Source organism: Aulostomus chinensis, chromosome 14 (genome assembly GCF_037954235.1).
Source record: "Aulostomus chinensis isolate RoL2024-O1b breed Wild chromosome 14, RoL_Achi_v1.0, whole genome shotgun sequence".
In the NCBI taxonomy this organism is placed as follows: domain Eukaryota; kingdom Metazoa; phylum Chordata; class Actinopteri; order Syngnathiformes; family Aulostomidae; genus Aulostomus; species Aulostomus chinensis.
In genome coordinates, this window is record NC_141333.1 from 14,205,326 (window position 1) to 14,229,181 (window position 23,856).

The window sequence follows — 23,856 nt, forward strand, 5'->3', positions numbered from 1 at the left end:
AGTACAGGAGAGGTGGAGGACGGTGACAGGGGAACGCGGCGAACCCCCCGCCTTGTGCAACACATCTCCTATTCTGCGGTAAAGATGGCGGCGTCAGAGGGGGCGCGCAGCGACCGGACAACGGCAAAACGATTTTGAGAAGATTCCGATTCGACCGACTCCCGTTTGTCAGACCCTGTTAATTCATGCACAGATGCCATCTGGGTCACCGGAGTAGAGACAATCGCTGTCACACGCTGGTGTTGAGATTTTATTGTTCAAGGCAGGGTGGGTGGGTTTCACTGATTGCCGCTAACATTAGCTAACGGGTTAGCCGAGCGAGCTAATACGGAATAGTTAGCTCGGTGAAGAAGAGCGGGGAGGGGATTGAGGAACACTATTCGGGCCAGGCTGCTCCAGCTTTGGGGAATGTGAGCCAGAGGTGCACAGGGGATTTGCTCGCTTCGTCCCAGACGTCCTTACACCAAACTACCGGGATGGGACAGCAGGTAGGCCGCGTTGGTGAGGGCACATCGACCGGACTCCAGCCGCCACAGCCCCACGCGTCCCAACCACACCAAGGGAAAGGGAACCGGGGGAGCGTCGCCGGGAGGAGACCCCGAGAACCCGGCAGTAACACCGGGACACCGCCAGGCAGGGCAGCTGCTATCAACGTGCCCGACCCCGCGATTAATATATTCACGCAGCATTCAGGTAAATGTAACGGAGTGTGTGACAGTGAAGGAGTGCGTGGGTACTTTGATATTTGTTTGATGCTGAGTAGCATTTTGCTACCGACTTCATGCTAGTTTGACAACGACGCGTTAGCGGAAATAGCCCTGCCAACCAACATTAGCGTTCCATTCACTGTGTGGGTTAATTTATCTTTTGCTTGAGTTTTCACACGAGATATCCAGAATGTGGATAAATCTAAAAGTCCGATTTGAAAGCTGTACAGCAGCGTGTTGGAGCATATGTATGTGCTACATGTGACCTAATCATCAGAGACAATGTTGTGAGGAAGACTAATCAGCATAGCCTGAGGGCCATTGCTAGAGGTTAGCTTGTTAAGACTCTTCATTGTGATACTTTGGTAAACAGTGATTCATGCCTCCGGAGTTTGAGTAGCAATTCCACTCCATTAACTCACTACAGCAGCCGCCACAAGCTCACATTACAATACCTAGTGGTTTTCACATGCTCGCTGGCATCCTCTGTCTCATAATGTTGCAACACACTCAGCAAGCTGACTTTGATCTGTTGGGAAATCATGGTGAATAATTGAAGTCACCTTCTGTCGCTTAATGATTGCGCTAATGCATGCATGTTTAGGTGATTATATTTTGACAGCTAACACAGGAGATGAGCTGCTTCATCAGGTGTATGTTCTTGTATGCTCTGAAGAATCTGGGTAGTAGTAATGAAAAACAACCCACTCATCACAGCTCTCATTACCCCCCATCCCTGCCTCAGAGCAATAGATGTGTATTAATATTATCTGCGCTGTGAGCCATGGAGATGAGTGCCGCATCATTGTGTCAGGCTTATTTGAATTATTGGAATATAGCCTTTACCTCCTCGGTGCTCTATGGCCTTCCTCTAAGCCTTCTTCACATTGGAAGGGTTTCATGTTGGTTAATGCATAATGGAAATGACAGGATGTCCACTAAGTGGTTTGTAAAATATCATAACATTCAGTTCAAGTAGTCTCTCTTTTCCTCCTCATCCAGATCTTTTTAATGTTGCTTGCTCATGTGGTCTATAAAATAATCCACCTCTCAAAATCAATGAAATATTCACTCTTCGGGTGCCCACCTCCTAATCCACAAAGTAGGCCTGTGTTCAGTTGCATCAGTGAGACTAAAGTGTGTGTACTGAGGAGAAGGGAGCAGCATCCTCTGTGTCACATCTCCGAAAAATCTGATGACCTCACTACGGTTTATCTGGATGTTGGATGGCAAGCAGGAGAAGGTCAGAGAGCTCATCGGCTCAACAGAGGCGACTTAGCGTGTTCCTGATCATTTTCAGTTCACTTCCACCGGCACAACCCCACAAAATAAAACACCTCTCTCCAAGAGATAACTGCAAATTTCATGAGGGTATGATTAATTCCTGGGCTGTAGTAAGAGTTTGCTAGTTAGTTTGAGCATAAAAATCATGTTTGGACATTTCTGACATCTTGTGACGGGTGAAAGGTTGTTTTGTTCTCTCTCTCTCTCTCTTTTTTTTTTTTTTACTTGACTGCCTTTAATGATCAGTAACTAAAGGCAAACAAAAATCAAGGTTTCTTTTAAAAAGGTACCAATGAGCAAAACTGGTGCTTTGGATGCTGCTCCTGTTTTAAATGCATCTACGGTGCAATGGAGGAAGCAAAAAAAGAGGCCCTGCGCATTCCATCACCGTTTTCATAGCAGAATGTCTCACGAGCGCCATTATGTGATCTCGCTGCAGGTAAAGTGCGGTTTTCGCCATATGTGGTCTCCTAAAACTGGCGCTAACATGTTAGTACATCTGCACTACTTGAGTTTTAAAGTAGGTGTAATGTTTGATGTTTGTACCTGCAGGTAGGGGCGTGCATTATTGTTTCATGTGAACGGTCACTTCACAGGCACCGCACGGGTGTAAAAACACGGACGAGCCAGATCTGACTTTCTCACAACATTGCGGTGAGCGAGGACACACAGGAGGTGGAAGCTTTGGGGAATGGAAAGCCTTTTCAAATCCTGGCTGTTCAATCTCAAAAGTTGCCCTCCTCAGCTTAATGTACATACACAAACAGACAGACCTACTAAGTGCAGCGCCATTCACTGTCGGTACTGTTCTGTTTTCCGATGCTGAGGCAGGAGTGGCCTTTTTATAGCAGCCAGGATGTAGTCATACTGCCACTCTGCAGAGAGACTTTTACTCTTCAAAGCACACAATAATAGAACAAAGTCTCTTAAGAGCGGAGACTTGGGACTGTGCTCTCACTCAGGTCTTCTAACTGACTATCAAAGTGCTCTTTTTTCTGTTTTGAATATAAGTGATAATGATGGAGCCTTCACTTGCATGTCTTTAAGAATTGTTGGCTGTTTTGACTGCAAGGAAGTCAGTATTCATCAGGGCTAAATGCTGAAAAGTGTCTCATTATTTGTTTACCAGGTATATTTCCATGAATCATTTGGCTTTTAAACTCACACATACTCACAAGTTAAAATCCATAACCGAGGCCTTTTGGATGCAAATGTTGTGGGGCCAGATGACACAAATAAGTTATTTTTGTGTGTAACTTAAGAGAAGTAGAAGCTTCTCAGTTTCTAATTCATTTAATTTTTAATCCTACAACCTCACAAACAAACAACAAAAATCAAAATACGAATCCTTTTATTAGCTGTGTGATTGTGGCGTACAGATTTGATCGCTGTTAATGCTGCAAATACATCAGATGACCACGTCTCGTCAAGAGGAAGGAAAGATGAGTTTTAGACATCCCATTCAGGGAAATGGAAGTGTCAGCAGCAGAAAAGGGATGTGTGTGACCAGATGCACCATATCCTTGTGTCGAGTTTTGTTTGACAGCTCTGTTGCAACCGTCGATGTGGTAGTACATCCGGCATTTCTCTCCTCTTCCAAAAAGTCTGATCTCACCATATTCCAGCTTCACAGACACTAGACTAGCATGCTTCTCAGCATTGGCACACTTAAGGTCACGCGGACTTAAATGATGCCTTCTTGTGATGTAATTGAAAGGTGCCAGTCTATGAGGAATGCATGTTTGTCTGTTGAAGTCACGGTGGTGTGTTGCTGCCTGTCTCTGATGTGTGTGTATCCTGGGAAATGAAGCTTGAATCGAGTCTGTCGGTAGAGAAATAGGAAGCAGGCAGGTATCGGTGCTAGTACTCTTCTACTTTCATGTCCCTCCATGTTCTGTTAGCGCAAACACCTGTTGGTCGATTGCTTAGGGCTGTTTTTCCCCTTCCTCTGCTCTTGATAAAGTGACTCAGCTCCTGCCTCCCGCTCAGGTGTGCGGCAGCACTTCCCCTTCAGTGCATCCATAATTTAGCTCCTTTGTGTCCCAGCAGGACCGTGTTCACCCAGACAGACAGGTCAGCCAGAGAACTCTTTGAGTTAAGCAAGGACAAAAGGGCCCCAGACTGTCTCTGTGCTGATTCAGACAGTCACATCCTACAAGTATCGGTTGAGGTGCAGTATTGGTGAATCAGTGGCTGCAACATATTGATGGTTCTGCCCCTTTTTTGTCCTGTCAGGTGTTCAGTGTTCTTCCCCTCTGCAGTGGGTTCATCTGATACATAACTGCAGTGGGGGAGTGCTGTGCTGCTGCACTGCATCTGCCTCAGTAATGGGATTTTCTTGCTATTAATTTATCACTTGCCAGTATTTTCAAGGGGACCTATTATGCTCGTTTAGAGCGCTGCGTATTTAGTCTGGGAATAGACCAGCTTTGCATGATTCAAGGTTTTTTTTGTTGTTGTTGTTTTTGTTAAAAAAAAAACCCAACTCTTAATACAAATTGAAACAAGCAGTTTTAGCTCCTGTCTCTTCAAGACCTTCCTTCATGAAAGCCCACTTGCTTCTGATTGGCTAACTTCCAGAAACCTGCTAAGGGGCAGCGTCCCGGTACAGCGTGGGTGTGCTGCTCCCATCGCAGATGACGGAACACAGACGTCTCTAACAAGCTGATGTCAGCTTGTTGTGAAATGTTGGAAAAGCGAGTAGTCTGAAGTTGTTGTTTTTTATTTTTTAGGTTGTTTTTTTGTTTTGGGGTGGGGGGGGGGGGTTGCTCACATGGATTATTTTGACCTACCTTTTCCTCATTATTTTGGAACTGCAGCCACATTAATCATCCAGCATCATAGATGACAGGAAATAATTTTAACTTTTTCCACATCTTACAGTTTGCCTCTTAAAGCAATTTTATGCTCGTAAAAATATGAGCTGCTGGTTGTTAAGAGTGACAGGACATTATTTTTATAAAATCAGCAGAGCAATGCATCTATTTTTGCCCTAAATTGATCAGAGATAGAAGCGGATGAGTAGATTGGAGGATTTTTTTTTTTTGGCTGCAGTGCTGATGGTGAACATTTTGCCAGCTGTACCTAAAGTGCGCCACTGTTCGTGCAGCCCAGAAGGAATAGAGATGGCTGGATCCAGGATTCATGGACTTAAGCTGATTTGCATCATGGGTGAAATTAGATTAGAGACAAATCCACTTTTCTTTTGACTATGTGCTAACCCCCCCCCCCAGCAGCCACAGCACATAGCTGGGGAAAATCAAGACTCACTTTGCGGCTCAGGGTGAGATCTTAATAGGCTTTAAAGTATATTTTATGATTCGTTGATTATAAAGTTGTTAACCACTAGGAGGAGCCATGACCACACCTCCTCCTTGGTGAGAGAAATTAGGCCAGCACTGATGGCTGTCTGACTGTCTCAGAGGTGGTAATAAGTGAGAGTAAATGGATGTGTTTGTTAGAGCAGAACGTGTTTCTGTCCAGATGGGGGTTTTTTTTCACACAAATTAAATGTTCTTGGTCGGAAGACTGCACGTACCATTGTGTGCACTCAGTAAGGTTAAATAATTGAAGTCTCTCTGAACCTTCAGCGTCATCCCCAGCTTGTACTGCCACTGACTGTTGAGCCTCTCTCACCCCCTGACAGGAGCTGCTGTTTTTAGTCCCCACCGTTGCCCATAACCCTCTCTACTCGGCTGCTGCTGCAATGAACCTCCGTTACAACTTTGTTTTAGAGTAAATATCTGTAAAATGCCTGATAAATCAAGCAAAATGTGTTTTGAAAAATGTGTTGTTGACTGAGTGGGGCTTATTTGCATGTAAATTGTATTTTAAGGAATTATGTGGAGATAGTCAACAGAGAAAAAAGCTGGTGTCCTTATCGTTGCGTGCTCCTGTACCCCAACTCCCCGTTGCTGCCTTGAGCTTTTACATCTGCTACCAGCCAACCTCCTTTAGTTCCCAAAACCACAGTCCTCGTTTTTTTTTTTTTTTTTAATTCCTTGGCCTCCTCGTCTCTCTTGCAGCTTATATCATTAAAGAGTGAAGATTAATCCGAACAGTGAGTGTTTGCAGATGGTGATACCATCCAATGCATTGGTTAGTTTCAGAACACCAAATGTTTTCAGCTTTCGGGTAGAAGTCCAGCCAATTTTTTTTTTTTTTTACAGTGGCGCTTAGTGAAGTTGCAGTTTGACTCCAAAGCTGTGATGCTACAGCCGGGAACAAAATGAAATGTGTGTGTTAGAAAAAGGGGGGGGGGGGAGTGTGTGCCAAGTCTGTTTAGCATTGATTCGCTTCCAGGATCAGTCCTCTGTTGCTGGCATTATCTCTGCTACTTATCTTCTGGGTTGCAGGCTGGAGACTTGGCTTGGAATGCACTCACTTGCACACACAAACTTACTGTAAACATCCATGCAGGCATATTCATTCACTCCTCTGCCCCCCCCCCCCCCAACCCATCCTTGATAGATTTTATTTTGTAAGTTGTAATGTGTCTTTTAGAGGATTATGCAGCAGGTTCCTTTCGTTACAGCGTAGTTGCCCAGCAGCTGACCAGGCAGAGAGAAAGCTTTAATCTTGATGGCCAGGGTCACAGCTGTCCTCAGATATCCCCTTAAAATGGCACGTGATTATCCTGAGAAGAGTTTTAGAGAGTGATTATCCTGGTGACACAACTTCGAGGGATTTGCTCGGTGCAGGCCCAATTTCACCTCCAGATGAATTCATGACCACCATATTTCTCTACTTTCATGTTTCTACACAAGATAACAAAACAGTAACAATTTTTTTGGGGGGGGGGGGTTATGTGAGCAGAAAAACAATAGAGTGATGGAATGGATTGAAGTTGTATTTAAATTGAATCTTGGTGCTCTGATTGGTTAGTTTGGCAGCCAGAAGTACCTCCGCTGTCCAACCATGACTACTCGCACATGGCAAGTAGGATTTTCCATTCGGGCTTCGGTTGATGGCAGCAGGTCTTAAACTGAGTCACTCTAAAGAAACTTAAACCCACACCCTGGCAAAGTTAAACCACACCACACACAGATTAGTAGATCACACAATGAGATTAGTCTAAGGGTTCCTCTCTAAACCCTGCTAGGAGCCAAGAAAATGAAAGAGACGGCAGAGAGAAGAGTCCTGCAGAGATCTGCTTTGGGGACCGTACTTTCTTTACCTGTCAAGACTTGGTGACAAGCACACACCTCAGCTTGACGTTTGACATCATCACCTCATTGAATATTGATCAGTACAGGCAGAACTTCAGTGATGACGGACTCCAGTCCAATCTTATTTTGTGTCAACTCTCAGCTCAGTGTGTTCGTGTCAGTAGATTTCTGTTGAACAGAACGGTGTATGGAGATTGAGCAACAGTCAAGTAGAAATGCATGTTAAAATTTCAAAGGCATGGTTTTGCTTCTTTCTTCCTCTTTTTTTTTTTTTTAAACATCACGAGGTCTGAATTGTAAACCTAAAAATGATTCAACTGAGAGTCTATCCTGCATCAAAAATACTGAAGCAACAAAGAGGGAAAAAGCAAAAAGTTTGCGTGTAGGTGGCTTCAAATGAACCCATGTGACTAATTAACAGTGTCACAATACTCTGAATCCCTTATTTGATGTGCGGCTTTAAGGTGACGACCGATTCAATTTTTTGAAGCAAAATTTTCCAGCATTAAGCAGCTTTCCATTATTACTTTTAAGTCTTGTAAAGTTCTCTGATGATACACCCTTAAAACTTTTGCCTAATATAAGAGCACAGTTTAACTAGTTTCTTTTCCTCCAGAAGTGGACAAACGGTAACCCCAAATCTCTTTGGAACACAAAATATCCACTAACCTCAATCAGGTGACAGTGGTGAGGATGCTAGAAGCTCTGCTGCTGGTGAGAGGGATGCTAGCACTGGCTAAAAGACCAGTAGCTCTCCTCTTGCTAAACGTAGGACAACAGCGCTGTTGTTGCTCCAGCTCTGTTCAATTGCCCCCACATCTCCCATTCTGACTGTGGTCTCGGTGCCTCGTAAATCCCCGACCGGTAAGCACATGCATTTAGCAACAGTGTCTCTCTCCCCGGGATGCACGCAAGTGGGCAGAGCAGGAGAGAGAAAAGTCCTGGAAGAACTGGGATTTCATTGACGGCAGAAATGAACGCTCGTGATCAGATTTCCACTCGAAATCAGACTGTCAGCCGTATAACGAATAGAATTTTTGATGTGTTGAAATATAATCGGAGAAGTGTTAATGGCTTTTGTTTTCAAGTCGTGTGTGCAGCGTACTGCTGCAGTGTGGATGAGGAGTCATCCTGCGCCACTCATCTTCTCTGCTGTCACATAAAGCAGCATTTTAACCTTTTTAATTTTAATAAGCAATTATTAACCTATAACAGGCCCTCAGAGAGGAAGGGCAGGGCACCATGATCTGTGTCTTAGGCCTCCATTCATCCCACTCCTGGACGACCTTCTAGCCCCTAGGCTCATGTCTGTGTTTGTCCACTCCCTAATTTCTACAGACATCAGACCCCTTAGAGAATATTCCTAAGCAGAACAACCAGGAACAACCTGGGTGTGCGTGGTTGCTCAGAGGGTTTTGCAACGTCATGGATGCGTTGGTGAGGCCCAGGGGGACATGAATCTGACAGTGTGGACGTCAGCTACAAGTGATACAAGACAAGTGTGTTCATGTATGTGATAATACAGCAGTAGTTCCACTGCTGTCGATGGGATGTTTCCACAGCCTGATATCATCACAAAGAGGAGCCATAATTTCACACAAACTCTCTGGAAAAAGGGAATGCTTCACTGAGCCAGTTCCCACACACACACACACACACACACACACTTGTGATCTGGCATTAATGAAGCTGTTGTCCTTTGTCTTGTCCTCAAGAACAACAACTGACTTCTCTCCCTCTCGCCAGTCTAGCCACGGAGACTATATAGACAGCTTCTCAACTGTTGGTGATTGCAAATAAATAATGGAACTGGCTTGTTGGGAAGATGGAAATTATTGTACATATGTTGCCAAATTTGGCATTTTACAACTAACGCCATTAATGGACAACTGTGTTCGTCAGTCAAATGCTAGAGTTAAAGTACGGCCTGTACTTCTTGTGTGTTTTACTGTCTTTATCAAACATATTCCTCAGGTTACTTTTTTAACCTGACTTTTGTTTGTTCGTTTTTTTATCAACGAAGTAAAATTGACAATTTCGATCACTCCACTGGCTGCCTGTCTGCTGCTCACCACTGATACCTGGCAAATGAAATATTATTTAGTGATGTTTATGTCAAAAAAGGGGGGGAACGTGAAAAAGTTGTGTTCGGAGATAAAGGACTGGGCTTGGCTGTAGTATGATGCTGAGTGATGAGAGTTACTTGTTTGTAAAATATCTCTCCAGTTCTGTGGGAGCCCACAACACCCTCATCACTACTGATGGATCCTTGTGGAGGGTAAACTTGTCGGAGAAGCACAACAGAGCAGAAATGACACGTTTTGTTTTTTATTTATTATTTAAAGAATTCTTTCATCTGGCGGTCACTCTTTACCAGCGAGTCAAAGGCTTACACTCAGACACTGATGTATATGTCCTAACAAAAACATACGAGCCTATGACAAAGACTGCTGTATGACTCTCCTTATTCCACTTCACTCCCCTGTTAGAGTATCCTGTAGGATCTGTTCTGGCTTGTCCTATAGGCTGAGGTAATGTCTTATGCATGTGGCTCTCATCCCGTGGTATTGTCTCAGGTTTTTGTATGGGCTTCCTGCAGGCAGCCAGCCATCTATCTCTTCACCACCATCACACTGCGCTCTGCTGTGTTATTCCTGGACATCACGCTGTGATGTTTTGTTCTCCAGCAGCTAAAAATACACCCATACCTCCACAGCCACGGACTTCAGATACAATCAGCATTGTTTTCTGATTGGGCTGCATGAGTTATGTTATGTGGGTTAATACTTTGTGCTTGTCTGTATGTAGATAAATCTGTCAGCTCACCTCATAACAAACTTTTGCCTCAGTTATACAAACAGCTGCAAGGAAAAGCAGCGCAGCCAAGGAGATGGTGTCACAACTGGTGTGTGTGTGTGTGTGTGTGTGTGTGTGTGTGTGTGTGTGTCTGCATATTTTGGCGTGTGCTGTGGGAGCAGGGTCACCTCTGTCCCAGCTGTCTTAAGGGGTGAAGGCTTGGCGTGCCCCTCAAATACCCTCACTGCCTCGCTCGACACAAAGCGGTAGTTTCTACGGAACGCACATGTGCTGCACTTCACAGCGTAGGCACATTGAGGCACCCTGACGGCCACACGACATACACCACGCACACCAACTGCTCCTTCAATCAAATGTTCCAGCACTTGAGGCTTTAGCCTGGCCCATTGGAACAGCATCTTACTGTTTATCTGGTTTAAGAAGGATTTAACGAATATGATCAGCTTAATGAAACTGCACTGTGCTACAAAAACAATGTCATGTAATTAGGTCATTTGGTGTGTGTGCGTGCACTTGAATCATCAGTGTTTGGATTTTATTTTGTCTTTTAGCCGACAGATGACTGGAATTTGTGGAGCATAATATTGATATGTCATTAAAACATTCCTGAGAAGAGTGATGTGATATGTAAGGGGAGCAGCTCTGACAGTTGGCTCAGCAGTTGTAGTCATGCGCTTGCATTTATACCCACACACACACACATAAAGGAAAAGTGTGGGTCAGTAGACACCCCCCCCACACACACACTCTCCTGAATCTCAGGGGAACAAGACCAGCCATCTGCTGCTGGCTACAGGGCTGGTCCAGGCCTCACACATATGCACAAACATCACCCTGAGCTCAGTTTTCCTTCCATACCATAAACCCTTCCCCAGCCCCCCCCCCCCCCCCCAAAAAAAAACACTCACTGTATATACATGCCCCCCACTCCACCTCACACCGCGCCCCCTCTTTTCCATCTTTTGCCATCCCCAGTGTGTTAAACCACCGGGAACATCAGTCATGGATGTCTGTGCACTCCAGATAGACCGTGGAAATCTCGACGCCCTTGAGCCACATCAAAGCTTGTGAGGTCTTGACAGGAGCCCGCTCTTCACCATTGTAAGGACTGCGTGGAGAAATACTTCATCTGGGGGTCTGTATGATCACCTCGGGTTGAAGGAGATGGTTCAGGGAGCCAGCTCATGTTCCTTAGTGTTTGTCGGCAGGAGAATGTACACTTGTGCTTTTCCGTCGCCATCATCTGGTGCTGAATAGACACGCAGTCAGGCCCGAAAACAACTGCTTGGAGTCACCCTTACGGACCAAGAAAACCACAGTTTGTATGACTGGTAGCGGACCAGACCAGAAGATGTATTGGGAACTGTGGCTAAGCCAGGTCACAGCCAGTGCCGCACTGCAGTGCATGCTAGTCCAGAACAAAGGTGGGCACGAGTTGTGTGTATATGTGGTGACATGGTGTACAGATTGGATGATTTAGAGCTAATTTTGTTGGCAGAAATGTATATTCTTTCATTGCGTGTATTACTGTGTTGATGTGAACAACTTCCTGTGCCTGCCACGTGACGGAGACCAACGATGGAAAATGCTTCTCTTCCAAATACTGCATCGGTTGGTAAAAGCATTTAAAGTACAGTTACGTTTACATGGACCGTACCACTACTACCACAGATAGGGGGCTTTTAGAAAATTAATTAATCTAAACGTGTTCTGTTTCTGATGATCGGTGAAAATCTGTCATCCCTCTCACTCACTCACTCATAATTATATCCTGTTGATGAAAGGTGGTCTGGCATGTATCGAGTTTATGTTAAAAACAGATGTCAAATACCATCTGAGAGACACATGATCCCATGAAGTGTGTGACTGATTCACACATGAGCTGGCCTCATTTCAATCTACACTACAGTCACGGGGGTGCTGAGTGGTTCAGTTTTTACTGTCAATTGGTTTTTTTGAGGTTTCACATCAAGGTTTTATTTTGTTCTTTTAATTACTAACCTTAGGAGCGTCGTGATTAGACTAGTTTGATTGTTACGCACCTCGAATGAAGTTTATCTTTCAAGGGTTCATTACAAAGTGAAACTTTTTCAGCTTTTCTTTTATTCAGATTGACGTAGTATCAACATCAAGGTATACAGGGGTATTTTTTAGGTGGAATTATTTAAACCTTTGTAATAAAATTGCATTGAACACAATCCAACCATAAAATTTGGCATGAAATGGCAGTGTAAAATGATCATATCCTTCAAAGTATGTATGTGTCATACAATACAGTTTGTTTTAAGAGGGAGTGATTTGTAGTGATAAAGATGTCGGAGATATTTCACCCCCACTATTTCCTGAGGTGGTTGAAGTGTACAAACATGGAGCACATGCGCAATTGTAGAACTGTCCACCAATGGCCAAATTTAAATTGATTTAAATAGAAATGATACTTTACAGTCATTATTGTACTATTAACTATTAACTACTAACTACTGCAACCTGATCTGTTTTTATCAACCCCGCGCTGATCTACTCGCCTAAAATACCTCAAATAACTAAAAATAATAGTGCTTCATAAAAGTATGGCGTAACTGTCGCATTGGATTGCGTCATTTGGGACATGACACTTGATTAAAACAATTATCTTTATAAATAAATCAGATGTCAGTATGTTTAGTCCCACGCAGTGCTTTCACTTTATTTCATGTTTTTGTTTGGAGTCGTTTGTACTGCAGCAGACTTCTCTTCCTAGTCTCTCTATTTCACCACCTTCCTGCTCCATTCACTCAGCAGCTGTCCAGACATGCAGTGGCTTTGGCAGCAGCTGGTGTCTGTGTGTGTGTGTGTGTGTGTTGTGTGTGTGTGTGTGTGTGTGTGTGTGTGTGTGTGTGTGTGTGTGTGTGTGTGTGTGTGTTATAGTTGCATCCTGTACAGGGTATCTTTGTCATCCCAGCGTTGTAGCTCCTCCCCTCACTCTCCTCTGTATATATACCGGTACAAGAACACTCCCACCTCAGATCTTACCTGTTTAGAGTTAGACACAGCAAGTCTGTGTGTGTGTGTGTGTGTGTGTGAGGGGGGGGCCAGTGCTAACAGTGCTCTTCAGAGAGTAGATTTGCAAAAGTAATGATTTTGAGGTGCCTGCAGGCAAACAGCAGCTTTGAGGAAGAGTGGGTGGCTCTGAGCAGCCATCATCTTCAAACTGGGTTCAGGCAAGGAACTGGGCCTGGACCAGCAGGTAGATAATCTGTGGACTGGAAGATTATGTGTTAGGTATTGTGATAGTTGTTGCGTGTGTGAATGATGTAACAGGTTTACTACCCAGATCAATAGTGCTGTGTTATATCTTTGACATATTTTACAAATCCTCCCCTTATAGTGCTTTATCTTGTCAATATTTCACTGTTATAGGAATGTTTGCACTACTTCAGTTTTATTCTCACTTTTTAGAAGTAAAGTGTTCTTGAAACCTTCCCATAATCCTTGGATTAGATTATGAATCTTGTCGAGTTATGGAGTTTGCATTTTTTACGCTGATTTTCATTTTTGACTCACATTATTATTCGATTTTTATTTCAACTTTACTAATTCAATACTTGATTATGCTCAGGATCAATTGTTACTTTTGTTTGACTGAATGCTGATGTGACTTAATGTTCTGCTTTGTATCACCATTGATAATCATTTCTGCAAAGTACCTTGAATTATCAGGCTGTAATTTAAAATCTAGTTGCCTACCTTTACTCGTCATTTATCTTCTTCCTCCCCTCCCCTCCCCTCGCTCTTCCTCTCCCTCCAGAAGCTCTCCACAGGCCGTTCGGCCTGGATTCTGCAGCGCTGACGGAGGCGGTACGCTGGAGCTCCAAGGAGAACCTACTGGGGGCGGCTGAGAGCGACCCCAACCTCTTTGTTGCACTTTATGACTTTGTCGCCAGTGGAGACAACACCCTGAGCATCACCAAAGGTAAAGAATGGTCTGATGTCTTTTTCTTCCGATCTGATGTTTTGGATATCAACATGAACCATAAATGCCTCTTCAGCGTCACTATACAGTAGGGCTGCAACTAACGACTATTTTAAAAGTCGACTAATCGGATAATTATGAATTTTTTCTTAAATTTAGCATGAAGTTGATTTAATTATGTAGCAAATGATAATAAACAGAAAAAAGATGGGTACAATGAAAAATACATCTTTTATTGAACATACGGCGGATTCGTACAAAAATTGAATACAAATGTCCTATCTCCATGGTGTGTCTCTTCTTCGGACTGCATGCATTTAATTTAAAATACGTTTGTCAGGCACAGTCTGGCATAGCGCTCAAGCTCTCTTTTATAGCGAAAATACGCTTATAAAATGTACAATGTATGTCATAAAAACCGTACTGGCTTAAATGTTACTTGAATCTCACCGAGGCGAGTCAGACTCCGTTTCTTTCAACTGCCCGACGTGCTTTCTCTTCAAATGTTCCTGCATCACCGATGTACTGCCATGACACGCAAGGTCTGCTTTGCAAACTTTGCAAGTAGTCTTTTAGTTCGCCGTATCCAGGCTAAAATGCGCCCAAACTTTTGAAGTTTTGGTACGCGTACCTGATGTTGACGCCGCCATTTCTGTATGTTACCACTCAGAGACAGAGACGTTATTGCGCATGAGCGACTCTTGGCAGAGATTATAATCAAGTTAGATGCGTCACTCTGTTGGAAAAACGCGTCTGGCGACAACAGAATGTGACACCTGAGATATAAAAAAAAAACATTTTACAACAAAGTGCAGAGCCTTAGCTCCGTACGCCTTTAACGTGTGTACACACATGGACAGGAACAGCAGTTGTCAAAATGGCATTTTCAAGTCAGGTCATAATATGAATTGTTTGACAAGAATATTCCATGCCTGTGTATCCATAACCTGTCTGGAGAGAGTATTGCAATGGTTTTGAATATTTTATCCCACTTCTACTGTTAACATATGAAGAGATTATTTGATCAAAAAAGCTATCCATTTTTATACAGTACTATAAAAATATATAGTTAGAGTTTTATCCTTTTGGTTTTAATTATTTACCGTATTTACATCTTCAGTGCTTTTTTCAAAAGAACACATGACATCCTATATTTACACTTTTAATATTTTTATGTTGTGAACGACCATCACAAATACTAATGCCACCCCACCAAATGTGAATCAAGACTTGGAAAAACTCGCCTCTCTGTATTTTCGGGACCCCCTGTGCCTGTTGCATGGCTACGTGATGTTTTTCAGGTGAACACATTTTCCATGGAGCATTGTCAACCACACCTTCCTGGAGACTTATTAAGACACGTGTTGCAACACAACTGAGGGATATCTGTATGTGATCACCACCCTAGAAAGACATGTTGCATGTGTAACTGTGTAGTTATGGCAGAGGAATGCCGTGTGTCAATAAAGCAAACCAAACAGTCACTACAACTACGCTCTATTGGGACATCAGCAGGTATCTGACCCTCCCCACACACGATGCCTTTTTTATCCTCCAGGTTAGTTAGTTTAGTTTTGTTTTATTTTAGAAAATCCTTTATCCTTAAAGCTAGAAACAAGTAAATCCTCCTCTCTCCACCAACACAATGACAAAAACCCCTCTTCTAAGGATTCATGGTTTCCTTATTTCTAAACCAAAAACACGCCTCCTCTCTCAACTAGCAGCAGTTAACTGGTCAATCTGCACCTCATGACTAACAGGCTTAAAATACCCTCATCATACTGTCCAGGCGGAGCCAGGTTTCTGTTCCCAACTGGTCTAAAGCATTGACCATGGCGGAGCGTGTTAATTATCCATCGTTTTCACACATCCGAGGCAGCTGTCTTGGATGGAAATGATGTTTAGACCCTGAGTCATGAAGTGGAACTGCCCACATACAAACGCATGTGCACAAAAAGGCTCCACTTCCCTAAGGGTTCACTCTACTCTGGGAAAGACCCCCGTCGGGCCTCTAATGCAGTGTTAATGTGGACATTGTTCTGTAATGATAACAGGTGGGTGAGAGCTGCAGGCCCGAGACTGATCTGAGACAGGGACTTGGTGAGATCGTGTCACTGTCTCCTCTGTGAGCCAGACCAGCCCAGAGCCCAGGCAGTCAGTGTTTCCACTCCCAGAAACCTACAGACACACAGGAGACTGGTGAATTGGTGGGCTGGATGTGGATAACCATCATTTAATGAGGATTTTTAAGAACTCGACCTCCAGCTCTGCTCAGTAGTTAAATGTCAGTACCCGTGGTTGAGCTTGATTAGTTAACCATTTAGATCTCTCACTGCTCAGCATGTATGTCGCTGGTCATTTTACCGTGCAGGCACCGTAGTACCCCATTATGTGACTGAGTGAGTCATGATAGCTTCAAAGCCAACTTACCATGCTGTCAATAGATTTGCTGAAAGAACTTACGGGGTTACAGGATAGTTTGGTTGTAAAACTCCATGGAAGACAGGAAGAAAAGGCAGTGGGCCAGCTCCCACTTAGTCCCAGGACAGTGGAGCAGTCTGCTTGCTGCCATCCAGCTACTGCCCCCCCCCCCCCCTTCCTCTCTCCAATCCGTCTTCCGGGTGGCTGCCTACGCTGTCTAGTTTGTGTGGGACTGACAGATCCCTCTCTCCTCCAGCCTCCAGCAAATCATCTCCTGCACTGACGTCAGAGACAGGCTGATAGCATCGAGGGACCAAGCCACTACATGCCTGGTTCTGCCCAACCCTCTTATGACAGATAAATGGGGTTGGGTGAACAGCATTGTTCAACCCCGTTGCTTTTCAAGTAGTTTCAGTTAGAGGCACAGTTTGTCCTTGACTCCTGTCTTCTATGACTGTTACTAAGGCGTCATGGCCAAGCCTCTCAACTGATAAAAACCTTGCATTCTACATTGAGTCTCTTAAGTGGCCAAAAGGAAATACATAAGTACAAGCACAAACATAAGTACAGTCGTCATAAATTTGAATAATTTGTGTATTAAATTTCAGACACTCTCTCTAGGATTAATCTCAAAGCTGTAACCATAAGACCATCTTTCATCATTTCCTGGTTCCTCTCCTATGTCTAGGTGAGAAGCTGCGTGTGCTTGGCTATAATCAGAATGGCGAGTGGAGTGAAGTACGCTCTAAGAATGGCCAGGGTTGGGTGCCCTCCAACTACATTACCCCAGTTAACAGTCTGGAGAAGCACAGCTGGTACCACGGACCCGTATCACGCAGCGCTGCTGAGTACCTGCTTTCATCCCTCATCAATGGAAGTTTCCTCGTCCGGGAAAGTGAAAGCAGCCCTGGACAGCTGTCCATTTCTCTCCGCTATGAGGGTAGAGTCTACCACTACCGGATCAACACAGCCTCTGATGGAAAGGTAGAGTTAAATAAGAGGCAGTTTGGCATTGAGAGGGTTGCTGCTTTAGAACCATTTTTGAATTTGACTTAAAAGAAGTTCTTTTATATATTTTTTTTCTACCCTTCCTCGTTCCCTCCTCCATAGGTGTATGTGACATCTGAGAGCCGTTTTGCCACCCTGGCCGAACTGGTTCACCACCATTCTACTGTAGCCGATGGCCTGGTCACCACACTGCACTACCCAGCACCCAAATGCAACAAACCCACAGTGTACGGCGTGTCGCCCATTCATGATAAGTGGGAGATGGAACGCACCGACATCACCATGAAGCACAAGCTGGGAGGAGGCCAGTATGGGGAAGTGTATGTGGGAGTGTGGAAGAAGTACAACCTCACAGTTGCTGTCAAAACACTCAAGGTCAGATGACTCTCTTGCAGTCAACATTTCATTTCCGTTATCTTTGCTGCGGAAAGCTGATTAGCTTTGTCCCCTTTGATACTGGTGGGACATTGGCTTAGCAGTGGTTGCAGCTCGCCACCTGCAGGTGGACTTTGTTATTACATCATCACTGCCAGACGCCATGTTTTACAATTCTTCTCCCTTGTGACTCTCCCTCATTTCTTTCCATGCCTTTGATTACAGGAGGACACCATGGAAGTCGAAGAATTTCTGAAAGAAGCGGCAGTCATGAAGGAGGTTAAACATCCCAACCTTGTCCAGCTTCTAGGTCAGTATTTCTGAACAGCACATTTATATGCACCACTTCTGCCCTGTTTATTTCTTGATTTATTTCCCCTGCTTTCTTCTGGTCAGACTTTTTGTTGAATTATTATTCCTATTCCCCTCATTTCTTGTCATCAGATGTCCAGTGAAGACCTAATCAATAAAGCTGCCTCTCCCACAGGTGTGTGTACGCTGGAGCCTCCGTTTTACATCGTGACGGAGTACATGCCACATGGCAACCTACTAGACTACTTGAGAGACTGCGACAAGGAGGAGGTGAATGCTGTGGTTCTGCTCTACATGGCCACACAGATCTCTTCTGCCATGGAATATTTGGAGAAGAAGAACTTTATACACAGGTAGCAAGAAACTCTTGGTGTCTCCTTGAGTTAGTCCACTCATGCAGAAGTGTTCTAATCCTCCTTCCTCCTGCCCTCAGGGATTTGGCGGCGAGGAACTGTCTGGTTGGGGAGAATCATGTTGTAAAGGTTGCAGACTTTGGTCTAAGCAGGTTGATGACTGGTGACACCTACACTGCTCACGCTGGGGCCAAGTTCCCCATCAAGTGGACCGCACCCGAGAGCCTTGCATACAACACGTTCTCCATCAAGTCTGACGTCTGGGGTGGGTAACGTACCTGCACTGTCATTTATTCAGTAATTTTATATTTATAAATCTCATGTTTGATTCTTTCCTATGTGTTTCTCACACAGCATTTGGGGTGCTTCTATGGGAAATTGCCACCTACGGCATGTCCCCATACCCAGGCATCGATCTGTCCCAGGTCTATGACCTTCTGGAGAAGGGCTACCGCATGGAACAGCCTGAAGGATGTCCGCCAAAGGTCTATGAACTCATGAGAGCATGTGAGTAGTCTTGTCTATGTCTTCACCAAGTGGTTGCAATTTTGTACAGATAATGTTTACATCAGTGAATATCAACTATCAGGTAATCGGACCTGTTTTCTGTCTCTCCACCAGGCTGGCAGTGGAACCCCTTAGATCGGCCCTCGTTTGCAGAGATCCACCAAGCCTTTGAAACTATGTTCCATGACTCCTCCATCTCTGAAGGTACAAGAGAATGTCACATTGTCAGTGTTTTGTGTTGCACAGAATCTGCTGTCTGAAGAAGCTCACTGCTTCATGTCAGCTGGTGGACTTTTATTTATTTGTGCTGAGTGAGGTGCCAGTTTTGTTGTTGTTGTTTTATTGAGGTTTATTTTTTAAGAACGGTTAAATCAACTGAAATAACATGGTTTTATTTGCAAAGAGATGTTTAATTTGACTTCTTGCTTCTAATTTAGTAATTTCTTCTTCATTGCAGAGGTAGCAGAGGAACTCTGTAAGACGGCCTCTTCTGGTCACTGCGGCCCACTGCACTCTTTCAGTCATGACATGCCCCTGTTGCCTTCCAAATCTCGCACACTCCACAAGCACACAGAAAACAAGGAAAACATTGAGGGTGGACTCGACGGGCGGCCGGACCACGGCACTCTTGGGCACTCAGGTACAGCCAGACATGCCTACTTCACTGCCAACCAGTCAGGCGCACCACATTATGATCCCGTAGGTGTGCCAGAGGTTTCCCAGAGTACACTGCAGCGTCGCCAAGCCCGCCGCCTGAGGAGAAGGGCGGTTATTTTTCTTCCCAACTGACCAACCGGTGCATGTCTCTGACCTTTGACCCACCTAACCAGTGCTGTCTCAAGGCTCCAACCTGAAACAGTCAGTTTCAGCCGATCAGTGCATAATTCATGAAAACCACAGTGCAAAAGCATTTGATTTGAGATTCTGGTCACTGATTAATGAAACTTTTGTTCCCACTCAATCCCAACTTCTCCCTAAAGAAAAATACTGGTGAGCAAAACTACAATGGAATTAAATCTAAAAACACAGACATACTTCAAAGATGGAACTGCAGTAGTCCCACAGTAAAACAAGCACAGTAATAAGGAAGTACATGCCACGTTGACGAACCTCACGCGGTGCAATAATAGTGTAAAAGTAGCAGTGTCAGTCTGAAAAGAAGATGTTGTCAGATGATCTTTGACAGCTGTTCTGAGTTCTTAGTTTATCCAGTCTAAATGAGTTTTACTGACATATCAGCTCCCAGAATATAGAAATTAATTAACCCCCCCCTCAGAAAAGAAGAGAAATCGCCAGTAATCCTAGATGGTTTTCAGAGGATTACAGATTTGCTTTCATCTTAAAATAACAATGTGAGTGACCTACATGTGCAACAACTAAACCATTGTTCATTATCTTTGACTTGCATGAAAATGTCATGTCCCTGTTGTTGTGTCAACTAACGAAAGAGTGACAATCATATTCTGTCTTGTCCATCTTCCTCTGAAATTACAATTAATACCTGGTCGTGTGTCACAATCCTAACCCTAATATTTTTCAATAAACTTTCTGTTGCTTGTTTTTAAGTCATGGTTTATTTATTTTATGTTGAAAATAAAATGTTAATTTATGTTTGTCTGTGGTGTAATGAAAATGCTCTCCCCTCGTGGTTGTTTTGTCTGTCTGTGTATAATTTCCTGTCACTGACCATCATTCTATTCACCCATTAAGCTTCGGTTCATGAGTTCAACTACTCACTTAACATAAACTCACTATTTCCCAAACCCATTAAAAGTAGAACATGCAATAAACTTTTGTTATAAAACACAAAACTAGAGTCCACCAAACACAGTTGGTTCCATATATGGTTGTTGTCACTGACAATAGAACACGGTTAAATCAAATGCCACAGGTCAAGATGGAAATTATTATTAATCATCATTATTATGCACGTTATATGGATTGTGTTTTGTTTTACGCTTTACTTCCGTGCGCATCGTTAAGGTTCTCTTTATTCTCTTAAAGTAACTGGTAAATGTAACTGTAGTTGACTACAAATTCACCCTATTTTGGTTGGAAACCATAGTTTAGGTGTGAATGTGCACAGAATGCGTTGCCAAATAACTTTCAGGCTGTTGTCCTGTCATATTAGACTTTATCGTGGGGAGGAATACCAGTTATTAGAGAGAAATGAACAATAAACAGCTGTCTGAGAGAATGAGTGTCCAATAGCCTTCATTAGCTGGTATTACATCATATTTGACCAAAGGCTGTGTTCCCACTGAGTTCATCCTGGCTTTGTTTTATGGTTTTAATCTATTTCTCTTCCTATCTGTCCAGGCTGGGCTTCTTTGCTCGGAGGGGATGGTCGAGCAGGCAGCTCCCCAGCGCTGCCCAGAAAACAGCAGCCCCGTGATAAATCTCCCAGCAGCCTTTTAGACGATGCACAGGATATTGGCACATTTACAAGAGACCGCAAAACTGGCTTCTTTAGCTCCTTCATAAAGAAGAAATCTTCCTCATCTTCTTCTTCACCATCCACTCAGCACCAACAGAATCTCCCTACACCACCCAAAAGGAGCAGTTCGTTTCGGGAGATGGAGACACAACCTCACAAGAAATATGAACCCACGGCTGATTTCAGTGCTCCTCCTCCTCTGCCCCAGTCAGACAGTTCAGGGGGCTTTTCTGCCTCTCCCTCTCATTCCCATGGTGAACCCACCCAGACACAATCACGCTGCTGTGGGGCTGCTTTTGGACAGAAACCCTCCAGTGGGGGCCCTGGTTCGCAGATATCAAGCGGCAGCAGTTGGGGAGGACTTGCCGGCTTTTTTACCCCGAGGCTCATCAAAAAGACCCTGGGGCTACGGACAGGAAAAACTGTTTCCTCAGAGGAGGGAGGAAGTACTGTTGGAGGGCCAAAACCCTTTCCAAGGTCCAATTCTACTTCCTCAATGTCAGCTGGGCTGCCAGACTTGGAGCGTATGGCTTTGACTTTACCAAGGAACCGCAGCGCTAAACCTCCTCTGGAGAGAACTGCTTCCACAACCTCCCAACCAGAGAATGGTGCCGCACGGCCTTCTGAGACTCTGCTCAGAAGGATGGATGAGGGTACCGCACAGATCAGGGAAAGGCCCAAAGCCAAGCTAATGCCTCGGGGCACTGCTGTAGGGGTGAGGGGACCAGGGGTTGGGGGAGAGGTGGGGGAGGGTAGAGAGGAGAGCGGGGGAGCATTGGACAGGCAGCAAAGCTGGTCTTCCCCTTCTAAGACTTCTAGTTCAAGTGCGTCGTCAGCTACTGCAGGGGCACCGACTCACAACCACAAAGTTCCAGTTCTCATCTCCCCCACGCTAAAGCACAGCCCAGCAGATGTGCACCTAGTCGGCCTGGACTCTCAGGGGAACCGCTTCAAACTGCTGTCCGAGCACCAAGCAGACCGAGACCGGCCGCGACTTGTCAAACCCAAGTGTGCTCCTCCTCCCCCTCCCACCGTACGTAGCCTACAACACTCCTACAGCGGTGACGGAGAGGAGCATGTAGGAGCACCACCGGTGGAAGTCAATGGTGACACATTAAAAGGCCACAGGTCAGGACGATTGTCCGGTGGGGTGACGACAGGCAGACCGTCAGTGCCACCGCCACAAGTGCCTCCTGCATCTTCCTCATCTTGCCCCGCCACCACCAACACAACCCCCACCAAAATGGCCAATGGAGCCACCCCGGCTGCCGCCCCTTCCTCACATTCGGCACCACCTGCTGGCTCTAAAGTGGCACTGCGGCGTACTAGGCAGCAGTCTGAGAGGGTGCCCCTAGAGCGGGTCAGCCGTGAGGCCCTGCTGGAGTGCGCTGAGTGCCTGAGCAGCGTCCTCCATGCCAGCTCCGAAAGCCCCACCAGCAGCCAAGTGCTGGACGCTGGCCACCAGCTGCTAGACTACTGCTCAGGTTATGTGGACTGCATCCCTCAGATGAGGAACAAATTTGCCTTTCGTGAGGCAGTTGGGAAGCTGGAGCTCAGCCTGCAGGAACTGAGGGCCTCATCGTCGGGAGGTGGAGGGCTGAGCTGCGTTGGGTCCAACAGTGTATTAGACAACCTGCACAGCTGTATTAAAGAGATTAGTGATGTGGTCCAGAGGTAGCTACTGTGACATCATTCACTCCCCAACAGACCAGTCATACTCTCTTCTTTGTTTCTGGTTTCTATTGACAGCTTTTTGGGGAATGAAAGAGTTGAGTCTCTAAAGTACCTCAGAGAAATCACTATTAAAAACATCAGATATTTTATTGTTTACAATCAGCTGTTTCGTAAGACGCCAGTGTGGACTCTGCTCTGACCTGTACATATTGGGAAATGTTCTAACCAAATTCAGTGTGAGTCACAACAAGAAATGTTTTACCCCAGTTCTCCACCTGGTCGTGATAAAGGACTCCTATCAAATGAATGTCGAGTGTATCAGCTGTGTGTAGAAGCTCACTCTGCTTATGTTACATACTGAACCAGAATTGTGGTGGTTGCCCAACCATACTGAGAAATGTTTCCCACATGTGGCTCATCAGTCGGGTTTACTGTATTTTCTTCTGTGTCGAGGGAACTGAGTGACCAAAAGCCATTTTTATAAAAACTTGTGAGATCTTAAGGAAGAAATCGCACCAAGATCAGGATTTGCTGTTTCGTAAATTCTCAGCTTGACCCTTTTTCCCACAGATCTTTTTTTTTTTTTTTTACTGTTTTAATTTCAAGTGAAAATTATGGTAAAAACACTTTTTTTTTTTTAAAGAAACACACCAACTTTTTGGGGAAATACGCATATTTCTGTCCTCTGCGCATGCGGTAGAGAGCTGTGACCGGCTGACTGCTATTTAGCTTAACTCAATGAATGGTTGTGTATGGGCAGGCTAGCATAGCTTGTCATGTCCACTCAGCTTCCAAGTCCTCTCTGTATTCGATTTCAGATGGATCAGGTGTAGATCTTGAT

General features: G+C 44.6%; 1 protein-coding gene across 4 annotated transcripts; it reads left to right on the forward strand.

Annotated features, from left to right (window-relative positions):
* Positions 1–23,652, forward strand: abl2 (c-abl oncogene 2, non-receptor tyrosine kinase). Of its 4 annotated transcripts, none has more exons than XM_086223974.1 (11): positions 1–693; positions 13,767–13,928; positions 17,038–17,333; positions 17,460–17,732; positions 17,958–18,042; positions 18,220–18,397; positions 18,478–18,662; positions 18,752–18,904; positions 19,019–19,108; positions 19,362–19,544; positions 21,224–23,652. In XM_086223974.1, exons 1-11 carry the CDS (start codon positions 477–479, stop codon positions 23,017–23,019), a joined length of 3,618 nt encoding a protein of 1,205 aa, XP_086080100.1. In that variant the 5' UTR covers positions 1–476; the 3' UTR covers positions 23,020–23,652. The 4 variants fall into 4 exon arrangements, with proteins under 4 accessions (XP_086080100.1, XP_086080098.1, XP_086080101.1 ...); XM_086223972.1 differs by having other exon boundaries at positions 2–693; positions 13,764–13,928; XM_086223975.1 differs by lacking the exon at positions 1–693 and adding an exon at positions 12,997–13,202 and having other exon boundaries at positions 13,764–13,928.
* The last annotated feature ends 204 nt before the right edge of the window (positions 23,653–23,856 follow it).

Excerpts from the sequence above, each read along its gene's own strand:
- abl2 (XM_086223972.1), top strand. The coding sequence starts at position 477 with ATGGGACAGCAGGTAGGCCGCGTTGGTGAGGGCACATCGACCGGACTC. Across the intron at positions 18,398-18,477 it reads AAGAAGAACTTTATACACAG|GGATTTGGCGGCGAGGAACT; the intron begins GTAGCAAGAAAC and ends TCCTGCCCTCAG. Across the intron at positions 18,905-19,018 it reads CTATGAACTCATGAGAGCAT|GCTGGCAGTGGAACCCCTTA; the intron begins GTGAGTAGTCTT and ends TCTCTCCACCAG.